General features: G+C 37.6%; 1 protein-coding gene across 1 annotated transcript; it reads left to right on the forward strand.

Annotated features, from left to right (window-relative positions):
- Positions 1–1,992: 1,992 nt before the first annotated feature.
- LOC145063990 (uncharacterized) lies at positions 1,993–5,794 on the forward strand. Its single transcript, XM_079011529.1, has 2 exons — positions 1,993–5,190; positions 5,762–5,794. Exons 1-2 carry the CDS (start codon positions 1,993–1,995, stop codon positions 5,792–5,794), a joined length of 3,231 nt encoding a protein of 1,076 aa, XP_078867655.1.
- Positions 5,795–12,233: the final 6,439 nt, after the last annotated feature.

Consider the following 12,233-nt stretch of genomic DNA (forward strand, 5'->3'; position numbering starts at 1 on the left):
TCCTACCAGTTTTTTGGAGGCTTGTTATCAAGAACAAGGTTATGCCCACCGTGGCGAGCAGAGAAGGTATACTTGTCATTAGTGGCGGTAAACCAGAAAAAAATACTTAAAAAGAAAGTAATCGGGGATGATGCCGTTAGCACGACATATCATCTCAAAAGCGACGAGTTTGTGAATGGCGCCGAGAGTTAACATCTGCACGCTACACCTACAGCGCCAGAGTATTTCTTCCTGAAAGTTGGTCAATGGAAGACAGAGACCAGCGTCGAAGGTTTCAGATAAACACCCACCTTCCCAACAGGAGGACGGGTGATCAACGAACCTGGAACAGGAAATTCCACTCCATCAGCAGGGGTGAGGCCATAAGCCTCCAAAAGAGTGTCGAATTCGGCATCAGTAGTGTGACAACCCAAAACTTTCCATTCTGTTCAACCATCCACTTCAATATGAGTTAAAACTATTTCTACTAACTTTCGAACTTTTTGGAATAAGTTTGAGTGTTTTAAAGTTAGTGCTTCAGAAGATATCAAGAGAGTGGATACCCTAGGGTGTATTATGTAGCAATAAGTGCCCAAAACTTCAAGAGTTTTGAGTTTACGGTCCAAAAAGGTATTAGGACCATAAACCCAAAAGACTATAAAAGGATGACTTAGTTATTTTAATCACTTTTTCACATTTCCAAAGACTAAAGCCCTTTTTCTCTCAAGTATCATCCCGTTTTTCTTCAAAGATCTTCAACTTGTAAGTGTTTCTAGCCTTAATATGTTTATATTAAGAGTTAAACACCATGAAATCATCAAAATACCCCAAGAACAAGGTGTTCACGACCCAAGATCTTCTTGGACCGTGAACACTATATGTGTGGCTTAAATGTGCCCAATGCCCCTCTAGACCTTTAAAACAAGCATAGAAACAACCCTTAACATGTTTAAACCTTAAGAGCATCAATAAAACACCCAAATATCACAAGGAGAAGGTGTTTACGGTCCAAGAATCCCCTTGGACCGTAAACCCTAAAAAGGGTGCTTAAAGTGTGCCAAAGTGCCCCTAAACTCTTGCCAAACCTTAGAAGCAAACATGGAACCTTCGTTTGATGTGTTTAGCACAAGAAAACCACAAAAATGTCCCATGTATAGGTGTTTATGGTTTGGGGAGCTCCCAAATCCGTAAACACCCCAATGAGGGTTTTAATGCCCCATATTTCTTCCTTAAGCCAAGAAACTAGCCTAGACCTTTACCTAGAAGTGTTGATCCATGCATGGATCATGAAAGCCCAAAATGTGATGGATTAGTGATTACTAGTGGGCTAGAAGGTGGTTTGGGCTCAATGGTTGGGTTGTGCATGGTAACCCACAAATTGAATTAGGGTTGCATGAAGACTAGGGCAACATTTTTAAGGCTTCATAAGTGCTAAAAACGTTACTATTTGCTTCATAAAGCCTCCTAGCCGTTTTTGACACTCTTTGGTGGATTAGGGTTACACTTTAATGCTTATGATGACTCCTTAATGCTTCTTATGGCTCCTTAATGAAGCATAGCCGTTTTTTTTTCATTCACAAGTCTCATGGACGTTTTTTTTGTGTTCTTTCAAGAGTTACCTTAATTTCTATTTACTAGTTTTAATGAATAATTGGTTGGTTGGCTTGTAACCACCAAATTTGTAATAAAGGCTTCATATAAAGCCAAATTATGCATGGAAAAAGTAATAGACGAATTTTTAAGAAAAAAACCTTTGTTCAATTGGAATTATTGTTATAATTCACAAATTATCTTGTTAGGACGTGTTCTTGACTTGATACGAACTCAATCCAATAGGTCTTGGATTGTTTTCACCGGTATACAACTTAATAGGTCTTGAGTTGTTACTAATCTATCCATTTCTTTCCATTCATATATCATTTCTGGTTACTATTCCCTATTAATTTACCTAAACACTACCCTACTCACCAAATCAAGCCCATACACGTATCATAAGTGGTATCAGAGTGCATAATGGATTTTGATGATCCGGAGTTCCTACAAAATCTTCGTGAAGCATTAAGAAACATCCAAGAAGGTGGAAATCGAAGGCAACCCCGCCGTGGTGAACATAGGGTTGTGGAAGAATTCAAGGTGTCTGAATTGCCTGAATTTGTTGGTGGAACTGATCCTGAACGCTACTTGGAGTGGGAAAGGAAGATTGAAAGAATGTTTGAGTTCAAAGAAGTGGATGATGAAAAAAGCTGCAAGTATGCCATTCTCAAGCTAAGTGGTGGTGCTTCATTGTGGTTTGAAGGGCTTAAGGCCAAGAGAACCCGTGAAGGCAAAGAAAAAATTTGTTCTTGGCTTTCTCTAAAACGAAAGCTAAGAAAGAGATATGTTCCTTCTACTCATAGAATTGCCACTTACAAGAAGATTGCTGATTTGAGGCAAGGAAAAATGAGTGTTGGAGAATACATTGATGAATTTGAGAAGTTGACCTTGATGGGGGATATTGAAGAAATTGAAGAACAAAAAATGACTCGTTTTCTAAAAGGGTTGAACTACAACATTGCCAATGTTGTGGAGTTGTATCCTTATGCTGATTTTGGAACTCTTTGTGGTTTGTGTTTGAAGTTGGAGGGGCAGGCCAAAGCACGTTATGGTGGGAGTTCAAGTTCAAGTCTCGAAAGTCCCAAGTCAAAGTCGTGGTCCAAGCCCGAGTCTAGCAATAGACAAAATTCTGTTTCTACTCCTTCTGGTTCTAGTAGTGTTCCCGTTGCTCCTAAACTTACTAGTGGTACCAAAGAAACTAGTTTGGCGAAAATTAGATGTTTCAAGTGTCAAGGTTTTGGTCATTACCAAAATGCTTGTCCAAACAAAAGGGTGGTGACTTTAAGGGAGGCCATTGAATGTCGTGAAGAGTTGGAGGAAGAAGAGAGGTTGGCGGGTATTTTTTATGATACAAAACAAGAAGAGGAAGAAGAGGAGGAGGTAGAGTATGAAGCACCGGTGTATGATACAGTTTTGGTGCTTAGAACCCTTAAAACTCAAGGGGTTCAAACCGTGGCTGATATGGATCAACGAGACCAATTGTTTCACACCAAATGTTTGGTTAAAGACAAGTGGTGTAGTTTGATTATTGATGGTGGAAGTTGTACTAATGTTGCTTCTAATGAAATGGTGATCAAATTGGGTTTGTCTACTACAAACCACCCAAAACCATATGTTCTTCATTGGTTGGATGATGGAAGCAAAATAAAGGTGACAAAACAGGTTAGAGTTGGTCTAACTATGGGGTCTTATGAAGATGAAGTGTTGTGTGATGTTATTCCTATGGATGCATGTCATATTTTGTTGGGGCGTCCTTGGCAATTTGATAGGGACGTGTTACATAGAGGGAGGAGCAATGAATATGAGTTGAAACACAATAATAAAAAAATTGTGTTAAAACCCATGTCCCCAACGGCCATAAGGTCCATGAATTCTAAACAAGTAAAAAAACCTAATCTTTCTATGTTTGCTAGTGAAAGGGAGGTGGAGCAAGTTCTTGACAAAGGTGATGTTATCTACATGCTTGTGGCCAAAGAGCATGCAAAGGTGGAGAAGATGGTGCATGGAGAAAACGCTATTGCTGATTTGCTTTTGGAGTTTCAAGATGTGTTTCCAAGCGAATTACCACCGGGTTTGCCTCCAATCCGTGGTATCGAACACCAAATTGACCTTATTCCGGGTGCTCCTTTGCCCAATAAAGCTGCCTATAGATGTAATCCGGAGGTGACAAAAGAGTTGCAAAAACAAATTGATGAACTCATGAAAATGGGTTATGTTCGTGAAAGCCTAAGTCCTTGTGCTGTTCCAGTTTTGTTGGTTCCAAAAAAAGATGGTTCTTGGAGGATGTGTGTTGATAGTAGGGCCGTTAATAACATCACCATAAAATACCGATTTCCTATTCCTAGAATTGATGATTTGTTAGACGAGTTGCATGGTTCTATTGTGTTCTCAAAAATTGATTTGAGAAGTGGTTACCATCAAATTCGTATGCGTGAAGGGGATGAATGGAAAACAGCCTTTAAAACTAAACATGGCTTGTATGAATGGACCGTGATGCCTTTCGGTCTAACTAATGCACCTAGCACTTTCATGCGACTAATGAATGAAGTGCTAAAATCTTTTTTGGGCAGGTTTGTGGTTGTGTACCTTGATGATATCTTGGTATATAGCAAGAGCTTGGAGGATCATTTGGTGCACTTAAAACAGGTTTTCGAGACGCTTAGAGCTCAAAAACTCTATGGGAAGCAAGAAAAATGTTCGTTTTTGGTGGAAGAAGTGGCATTTTTGGGTTTTGTGGTGTCAAGAAATGGCGTGTCCGTGGACCCATCCAAGACTGAAGCAATCAAGTCATGGCCTATTCCTACTAATATTTCTGAAGTTAGATCATTTCATGGTCTTGCTTCTTTCTATAGAAGATTTGTTCGTGATTTTAGCACCATTTCAAGTCCCATAACAGGTTGTTTGAAGAAAGGAGTCTTTGCATGGGGAGAAGAAGCTCAAAAGGCATTTGAGAAACTCAAGGCATTGTTGTGTGATGCTCCTATTTTGGCTCTTCCTGATTTTTCTCAACCATTTGAAGTGGAGTGTGATGCAAGTGGAGTTGGTATTGGGGCTGTTTTGATCCAATCCAAACGTCCTATTGCTTATTTTTCTGAAAAGTTGGGTGGTGCTCGTTTGAATTATTGCACTTATGATAAGGAGTTTTATGCTATTGTCCGTGCTTTAGATCATTGGAGTCATTATTTGCGTGCAAATCATTTTATTTTGCATTCTGATCATGAATCCTTAAAGTACATCAATGGGCAACAAAAGTTGAGCACAAGACATGCAAAGTGGGTGGAGTTCTTGCAATCCTTTCATTTCTCATGCAAATACAAGGATGGTAGAAGCAATGTGGTGGCTGATGCACTCTCGAGGCGTTACTCGTTGTTGGTGACTTTGGATGTTCGTTTCTTGGGATTTGAAACTCTAAAGGACCATTATCAATCTGATATGGACTTTGGAGATATGTTTTTGAAATGTGCAGGTGGTCCTAATGGTGAATTTGTGATTCAAGATGGCTTTCTATTCAAAGGCAATCGCCTTTGTGTCCCAAAACATGCAATACGGGAGTTGTTGATTCGTGAAGCTCATGGCGGTGGTTTGGCTGGTCATTTTGGCATTACCAAAACTTTGCAGGTGCTTAAAGAACATTTCTTTTGGCCGAAGATGTTGGGGGATGTAACCAACATAGTGGGCAAGTGTGTTACATGTCATATGGCAAAAACAACTTTCAATCATGGTGTTTACACTCCTTTGCCGGTTCCTATTCGTCCTTGGGAAGATGTGTCCATGGATTTCATTATGGCTTTGCCTAGAACTCAAAGGGGGAAGGATTCCATTATGGTGGTGGTGGATAGGTTTTCAAAAATGGCTCACTTTGTGCCATGTCATAAAACAAATGATGCATCTAACGTGGCTGATTTGTACTTTAAAGAGGTGGTTCGTTTGCATGGTATTCCTAAAACAATTGTTTCTGATAGGGATTCCAAGTTTCTAAGTTACTTTTGGAACACTTTGTGGAGGAAAGTCGGTACTAAGTTACTTTTTAGTACATCCCATCATCCACAAACGGATGGGCAAACGGAGGTGACTAATAGAACTTTGGGTGCTTTGTTGAGAGGGTTGGTTAGCAAAACTCAAAAAGATTGGGACATCAAACTTGCACATGCTGAATTTGCCTATAATCGTTCTCCTACTTATGCTACAGGTCACTCTCCTTTTGAGGTGGTGTATGGTGTGAATCCTTACATGCCTTTGGATTTGATTCCATTGCCAAAGGATGAATTGGTTCACAAGGATGCTAATGACAAGTTGAAGGCTATGATGAAACTACACCAACAAGTTCGTGAGAAGATTGAAGCCGTGAATGAGTTGTACAAACAGAAGTCCAACAAGCATAGGAAACCACGTGTCTTTCAAGATGGTGACTTGGTGTGGGTGTATATGAGGAAAGAACGTTTTCCTAACAAAAGGAAAAACAAGTTGATGCCAAGAGCTGAAGGTCCTTACAGAGTGGTGTCACGTGTCAATGATAATGCTTATAAGGTAGATTTGGGAGGAGACCATGGAGTGCATGCTACCTTTAATGTGGGAGATCTTTCACCTTATCTTGATGATGATGGACTTGATGAATTGAGGTCAATTCCTTTCAAAGGGGGAGGGGATGATCCATGCATGGATCATGAAAGCCCAAAATGTGATGGATTAGTGATTACTAGTGGGCTAGAAGGTGGTTTGGGCTCAATGGTTGGGTTGTGCATGGTAACCCACAAATTGAATTAGGGTTGCATGAAGACTAGGGCAACATTTTTAAGGCTTCATAAGTGCTAAAAACGTTACTATTTGCTTCATAAAGCCTCCTAGCCGTTTTTGACACTCTTTGGTGGATTAGGGTTACACTTTAATGCTTATGATGACTCCTTAATGCTTCTTATGGCTCCTTAATGAAGCATAGCCGTTTTTTTTTCATTCACAAGTCTCATGGACGTTTTTTTTGTGTTCTTTCAAGAGTTACCTTAATTTCTATTTACTAGTTTTAATGAATAATTGGTTGGTTGGCTTGTAACCACCAAATTTGTAATAAAGGCTTCATATAAAGCCAAATTATGCATGGAAAAAGTAATAGACGAATTTTTAAGAAAAAAACCTTTGTTCAATTGGAATTATTGTTATAATTCACAAATTATCTTGTTAGGACGTGTTCTTGACTTGATACGAACTCAATCCAATAGGTCTTGGATTGTTTTCACCGGTATACAACTTAATAGGTCTTGAGTTGTTACTAATCTATCCATTTCTTTCCATTCATATATCATTTCTGGTTACTATTCCCTATTAATTTACCTAAACACTACCCTACTCACCAAATCAAGCCCATACACGTATCAAGTGTTTAGGACTTGAAAACTTCATTTGACCATAAACCATATGGGTTTACTACCGTAAACCCAAAGCTAAATGGTCCAAAAACCGTAAACCCTATAAAGGGGTGATATGTTGCCCTAATCACTTCCTAAGGCTAAGACTTGAAGTTAGGATGCCTCAAAAGGACTTCTAGGACTTCAAACCACCATATGGTCAAAGTTTATGACCGTAAACTCATGGGTTTACCACCGTAAACTCAAGTGGAGTTGGTTACAAAACCGTAAACACCATTTAGTGCCATTTCACTTCCCTTTGTTGAATCACATGTGATTCCAACACCTAGCCAAGGTGTTTCGTAGTCCCGGAAGGTGTTATCTTTCATATAGTTGTTTATAAACACTATATTCATGTCAATATGTGCGCTTATATATCATTTAGGACTTATTGTGTCTCGGGACTTCATTCGTGGAACTTCTCATCTGTATGCGCATACCCGTTTGAATCACCCACATCAGGTGAGTTCATACCTTGTAATGAATCTTTTAAACTATTTTAACTGTTTTAAGGGGGGAATACAAGTTGAACACAATGATAATTGTGTAAATGTTTGTTATAAACATCTTCCAAAATGTTATTTATGTCATTTATAAGTCATCATTACATTTCAAAACTCTTTTAAAGGTTGTGTACTTTATAGTTGTACAAAACTCCGTTTTTAAAGTATATGCATAACTTGGTAGACAAATGAGTCTTTTCAGTATCAATATAGTTAGAACATTAGTAAACTATTATAGGTATAGTTTAGGAGAATGCCATTCATTACTTATAGTACAATGAAGCACACAAAGAGTCAGTTCAGTTCACAAGTCTATACAAATGAAATACACTTACATGAAATACATTTACATAAATACGATATCAATACAAGATAATAGAACATAACATAATAAGGTGCTATAGCATGGAACATTTTCAGGATCTAACTATACCAATGAATCATTTCTACATTTGTGATAGTTATATTTGGTATACATGATCATAGTAATGTGGATGTTCGCGGCTTGCACTCATGCAGGGGTCGCGTGTAGTTCCTAGAATCTCATGACAAGGGAGCGTCTAGCATAGGATCTAGCCATCACATTATGCCTTAACCGTCAAGTAAGGCACAATAGTACTTATAATTAGTCACTTATTACAAATACTACATTACTTACACTGTCATTACGACAATTACAGAAGGATATAAAATTCCAGTTACAATATTATTAATACCTTTACCATGTGTCTTATTCACATAATCGATAAGGTAAATTAGATTTAATTAATAATATTCGTACAGTCGAGTCTTGGTAGAAGACTACTTTCACAACAGTCGCGTCTTAGTAGAAGACTACTTTCAAAACAGTCGAGTCTTGGTAGAAGGCTACTTTTAAAAGCTAGGACCATGATGCTAACTTTATGATTCCTTAATGTATACATTATAGGATACATATATGCTAAGTAGATTCCGACAGCTAATAGGATGCATGCTCTTCGCTGTACGTCCGGTTACCGTTGGATGTGGGCTTGCACCAAGGTCACCCAATCTATTATCTACCCGAATCTATAAATATTTATGCTTAGTATACAGTAAGTCATCATAAGGGTACAAAGTATGGAGCAGGTCATAGGACACAGGGTCAATGCACAATTTTTCTAGTACAAAACTTTCGTTTCAAAGTCAGTACTTTTGGTATACAAAACTAGTGATTTCCTAGTTAAGGGCTTAATCCATTTTATTAAGCCAGTACAGTTTTAAAGACTTTAAGTGAGTTAACTCTATAACACCTTAGTTTATGCACCATGTTTATATATAAAACTAATATCCGACAGCTAATAGGATGTGTGCTCTTCGCTGTACGTCCTGTTCCCGTTGGATGTGGGTTTGCACCGAGGTCACCCAATCTACTATCTACCCGATATCAGATTATATATAGCAGTATAAACAAAGCTATTATAAAAGTAATCACCATAGTCAATATTTTACTATAAGAAATATAGGTTTTCTTAACATAACTCTCCATTAGATATAAAGGAACCATTACAAATAACTCTGTGAGTAACAAGTGAATACACCAAGGTTATATATGACAACGATCTAACAACCAATGGAATGTGTGCTATCCGCCTTACTTTTTCCCTGCTGGGTTGTGAGTTGAGGGCAGATGCACACAATCGATTGTTTGTTTACTCCAAGTATATATAACTTGTACCCACTTATTACACATAGAAAGGCTTGTAGTGTCATTTTACTTAACTCCCAGTAAAGTAGGAAATATATGATTTCTAGAGGAATAGGCAAACTTTACAAAACAGAACTTACAGCTTACATCACTTTACATATACATTTTCAACAACACTTTACAACTTACTCACATCACTAAAATCTTATGAACTCACTAGCTTAATTGCTGATCAACTCTTTCAAATAACTTGTATTCTCAGGAGACTATTAGACAGGTGCTCGTGCTGGGACTTCAGAAGATGGAGCATTATAGCTTCAAGTCTTGTTTTGTTATTTGTTTACGACTTCTATGTTTTGTGAACACATACATTGTAAACACTTTCTTTCTAAATGAAATGGTTGTTCATTACTTGCGTACCATATACATATCTCGTGATACTTGACATGACGTCCTCCACCCCCGAACGTTTCCGTCGTTCTGGTTATGGGGTGTGACAAGTAGTGATCAAGCTTGGAGTAGAAGCCATAGCAAAACAAAAAGAGAGAAGAAAAAGGAGAACGAAAAGGAAAGAGAAACTAAAAGGTGAACCGTTCAGAGTAATAATGTCACACCCCCGAACCAGACGGCAGAAACGTCCGATGGCTATTGTGACTTAATTGAATACCATCCCAATGATTAAACATGAATCATAACATCATTCATCACCATGCATTGAAATATTACAACCGATATTGTTTACATTCAGTACATTGTTTTAAAACATTACATTTCAAAAACATAAACCGTTCGATATTAATTAAACAAAACATCATGATATCACTGGATACATTTTCTTCGATTTACCTGTTACCTGAGAATACAAGTATTTTGGAAAAATGTCAACATATGAAATGTTGGTGACTTCATAAGTAATGTTTGAAAAGTAATGATTTGTATTATTTTGAAAACCACCAGAAAATCCGATATTTTCTGAAAAGAGTATTGTATATAAGAAAAAGTGTGAAGATCCGTAAGTATGCTTGTTGATTTCTGTAAATGTGAATAATTGTTAGACTTTGTATGCATCACATAGGTGAAAGTGTTGAATTCCCTAGGAAAACCCGATGTTTCCCTAATACATCAAATTACGTGTCTTATTTATTGTTATACCGATACGACGTTTGTTTTCGATAATTCCAGGTGACATTGGATTAATTATGGGTTGTGAGTCGTTATAATCACGCATTAATGAAAATGACTAGTTTATAACTACCAATTACAAACGATCCTTTTGGCGTCGTCCGTAAGACTCACTTAATCCAACCACCCTGAGTTCTCATAGCCCCACAACTGAGGAGAAAGAGGGTACGAAGCCCTCGTTATTTCCATAAGTCGTTCAAGGCTATCGTGAATGCGAAAGGCACTAGGCCCAACTCACATTTGACTTCTCGACTTTGCTAGCAGTACCAATGGGCCCTTGGGGCCCAACATCACAAGAAAGCTATTGAAAGTCCTTTTACACGGAATTAGGTCATAGAAGACCCAATAACATGTAAGCGCGTTCCCTTCGGGCCTAAAGATCATGTTATTGAGCTAGCTAGGCCAAACAAGGATGATTTGAAACTTTCAAGCCCAAAGATTGAATATTGACTTCTCGTAGATTTTCGCGTGTGTATTGAAGTACTATTGTTTATTGATCTTTGATTCGTTATTGATTCGAGACCGAATATATTCGTTTGGCAACGATTTTGGTGTTGAAAGTGTATTTGCTATTACGTTTCGCCGGTAGCCGTGGTACTCGTATTTTTATCGTAAGGGATTTATTGTTTTAAACATTAGAGTTTTTCTTTTTATGCCCCTTTTTGGATAAAATTTATACTTTTAACCCTTTAGATAAAAGAATTTCCATTTTAGTCCTTAAACCATTTTTCTTGACACTTTAGTATCAAAACTTGTTGAAAAGACATTTTCAGCCCAAATTTACTTGATTAACAGATTAAGTCCCCTAAAAATGAAATTCTCTCGGTTGAAACCCCCATTTTCGCAACTTTACAATTTTGGCCCAAAATGGAAATTTTTTGCATTTTTGGTCCCTTTTTAACTTGAAAACATTTTTGACCCTTGAATTAGTTTTACTACACTAGTAATCCCCTGTTTTACAGAAATGTGCAGTTTCAGCCCCTCTATTTCAGAATTTTCACAATTTGGGGCTTATTGGGCCGGAAAGCCCATTTTTAGCCCCTTAGGTTCAAAATTTACATTTTAAGCCCCTCAAAAGTGTTGATTTATAGAAAATTTATATTATAAACTGTTTAGACTCGTTCCAACTTCCATAATTATCATTTGTCATTTTGGGCCCTTAGCTTTTGTATTTTTGACAATTTGAGCCCAAAAAAGGGTTTTGTGTCCAAAAATGTTCATCCTAACCAAATAAATTATTTTTATTGACTTGATTAGTGTAAAATGGTATAAGTTATGTTTATTTCATTCTTCATGTTGTATATCTCGGTTTTTAGGTATTTTTAGCTAACATAACACATAAAAATCATACATACATGCATAAAATCACACAAGACATACATGAACTCATAGATCTACACATTTGCTTGTATTCTCCCCCACAAAAACTTATAAAAACAGAAAAATAGGGGGTATGAAGCTCACCTTTTCTTGATGGTCATGGTTTTGAAGAAGAAATGGAAGAAAATGAGGTGATTTTCGGCCCTAGCAACACCTTGATGATGATCTCGAACTTGAGGTGATTCTAAGAGTATGATTACCACAAATGTTTAAGAGAAGAGATCTAATCATGAGAAAAGAGTTATAAAATCCTTGGATATGTATAACTTACCAAGAAGTGATGATATTTTCTTGAAATCCTCTTGATGCACAAGCAAAATTTCGAGATTTTGGAGTGGGAAAGAGGAGAATATTTGAGAGAGTTTGGAAGAGTTTTGATGTTGTCTGTGTGTGTGTGGTTTGGCTCTCGGCCGATCATAAGAAGAGAGGGGGGGGGGGAAAGAGAAGTTGCATGGGAACATGAGATGCCCTAGATGTATGTGATGTATTAAACCTTGATATCCTTTGAGCAATAATGATGTGTCAAGGTTT

This window comes from Lactuca serriola, chromosome 1 (assembly GCF_051521515.1).
Source record: "Lactuca serriola cultivar US96UC23 chromosome 1, Lser_US96UC23_V15, whole genome shotgun sequence".
Lineage (NCBI taxonomy): Eukaryota > Viridiplantae > Streptophyta > Magnoliopsida > Asterales > Asteraceae > Lactuca > Lactuca serriola.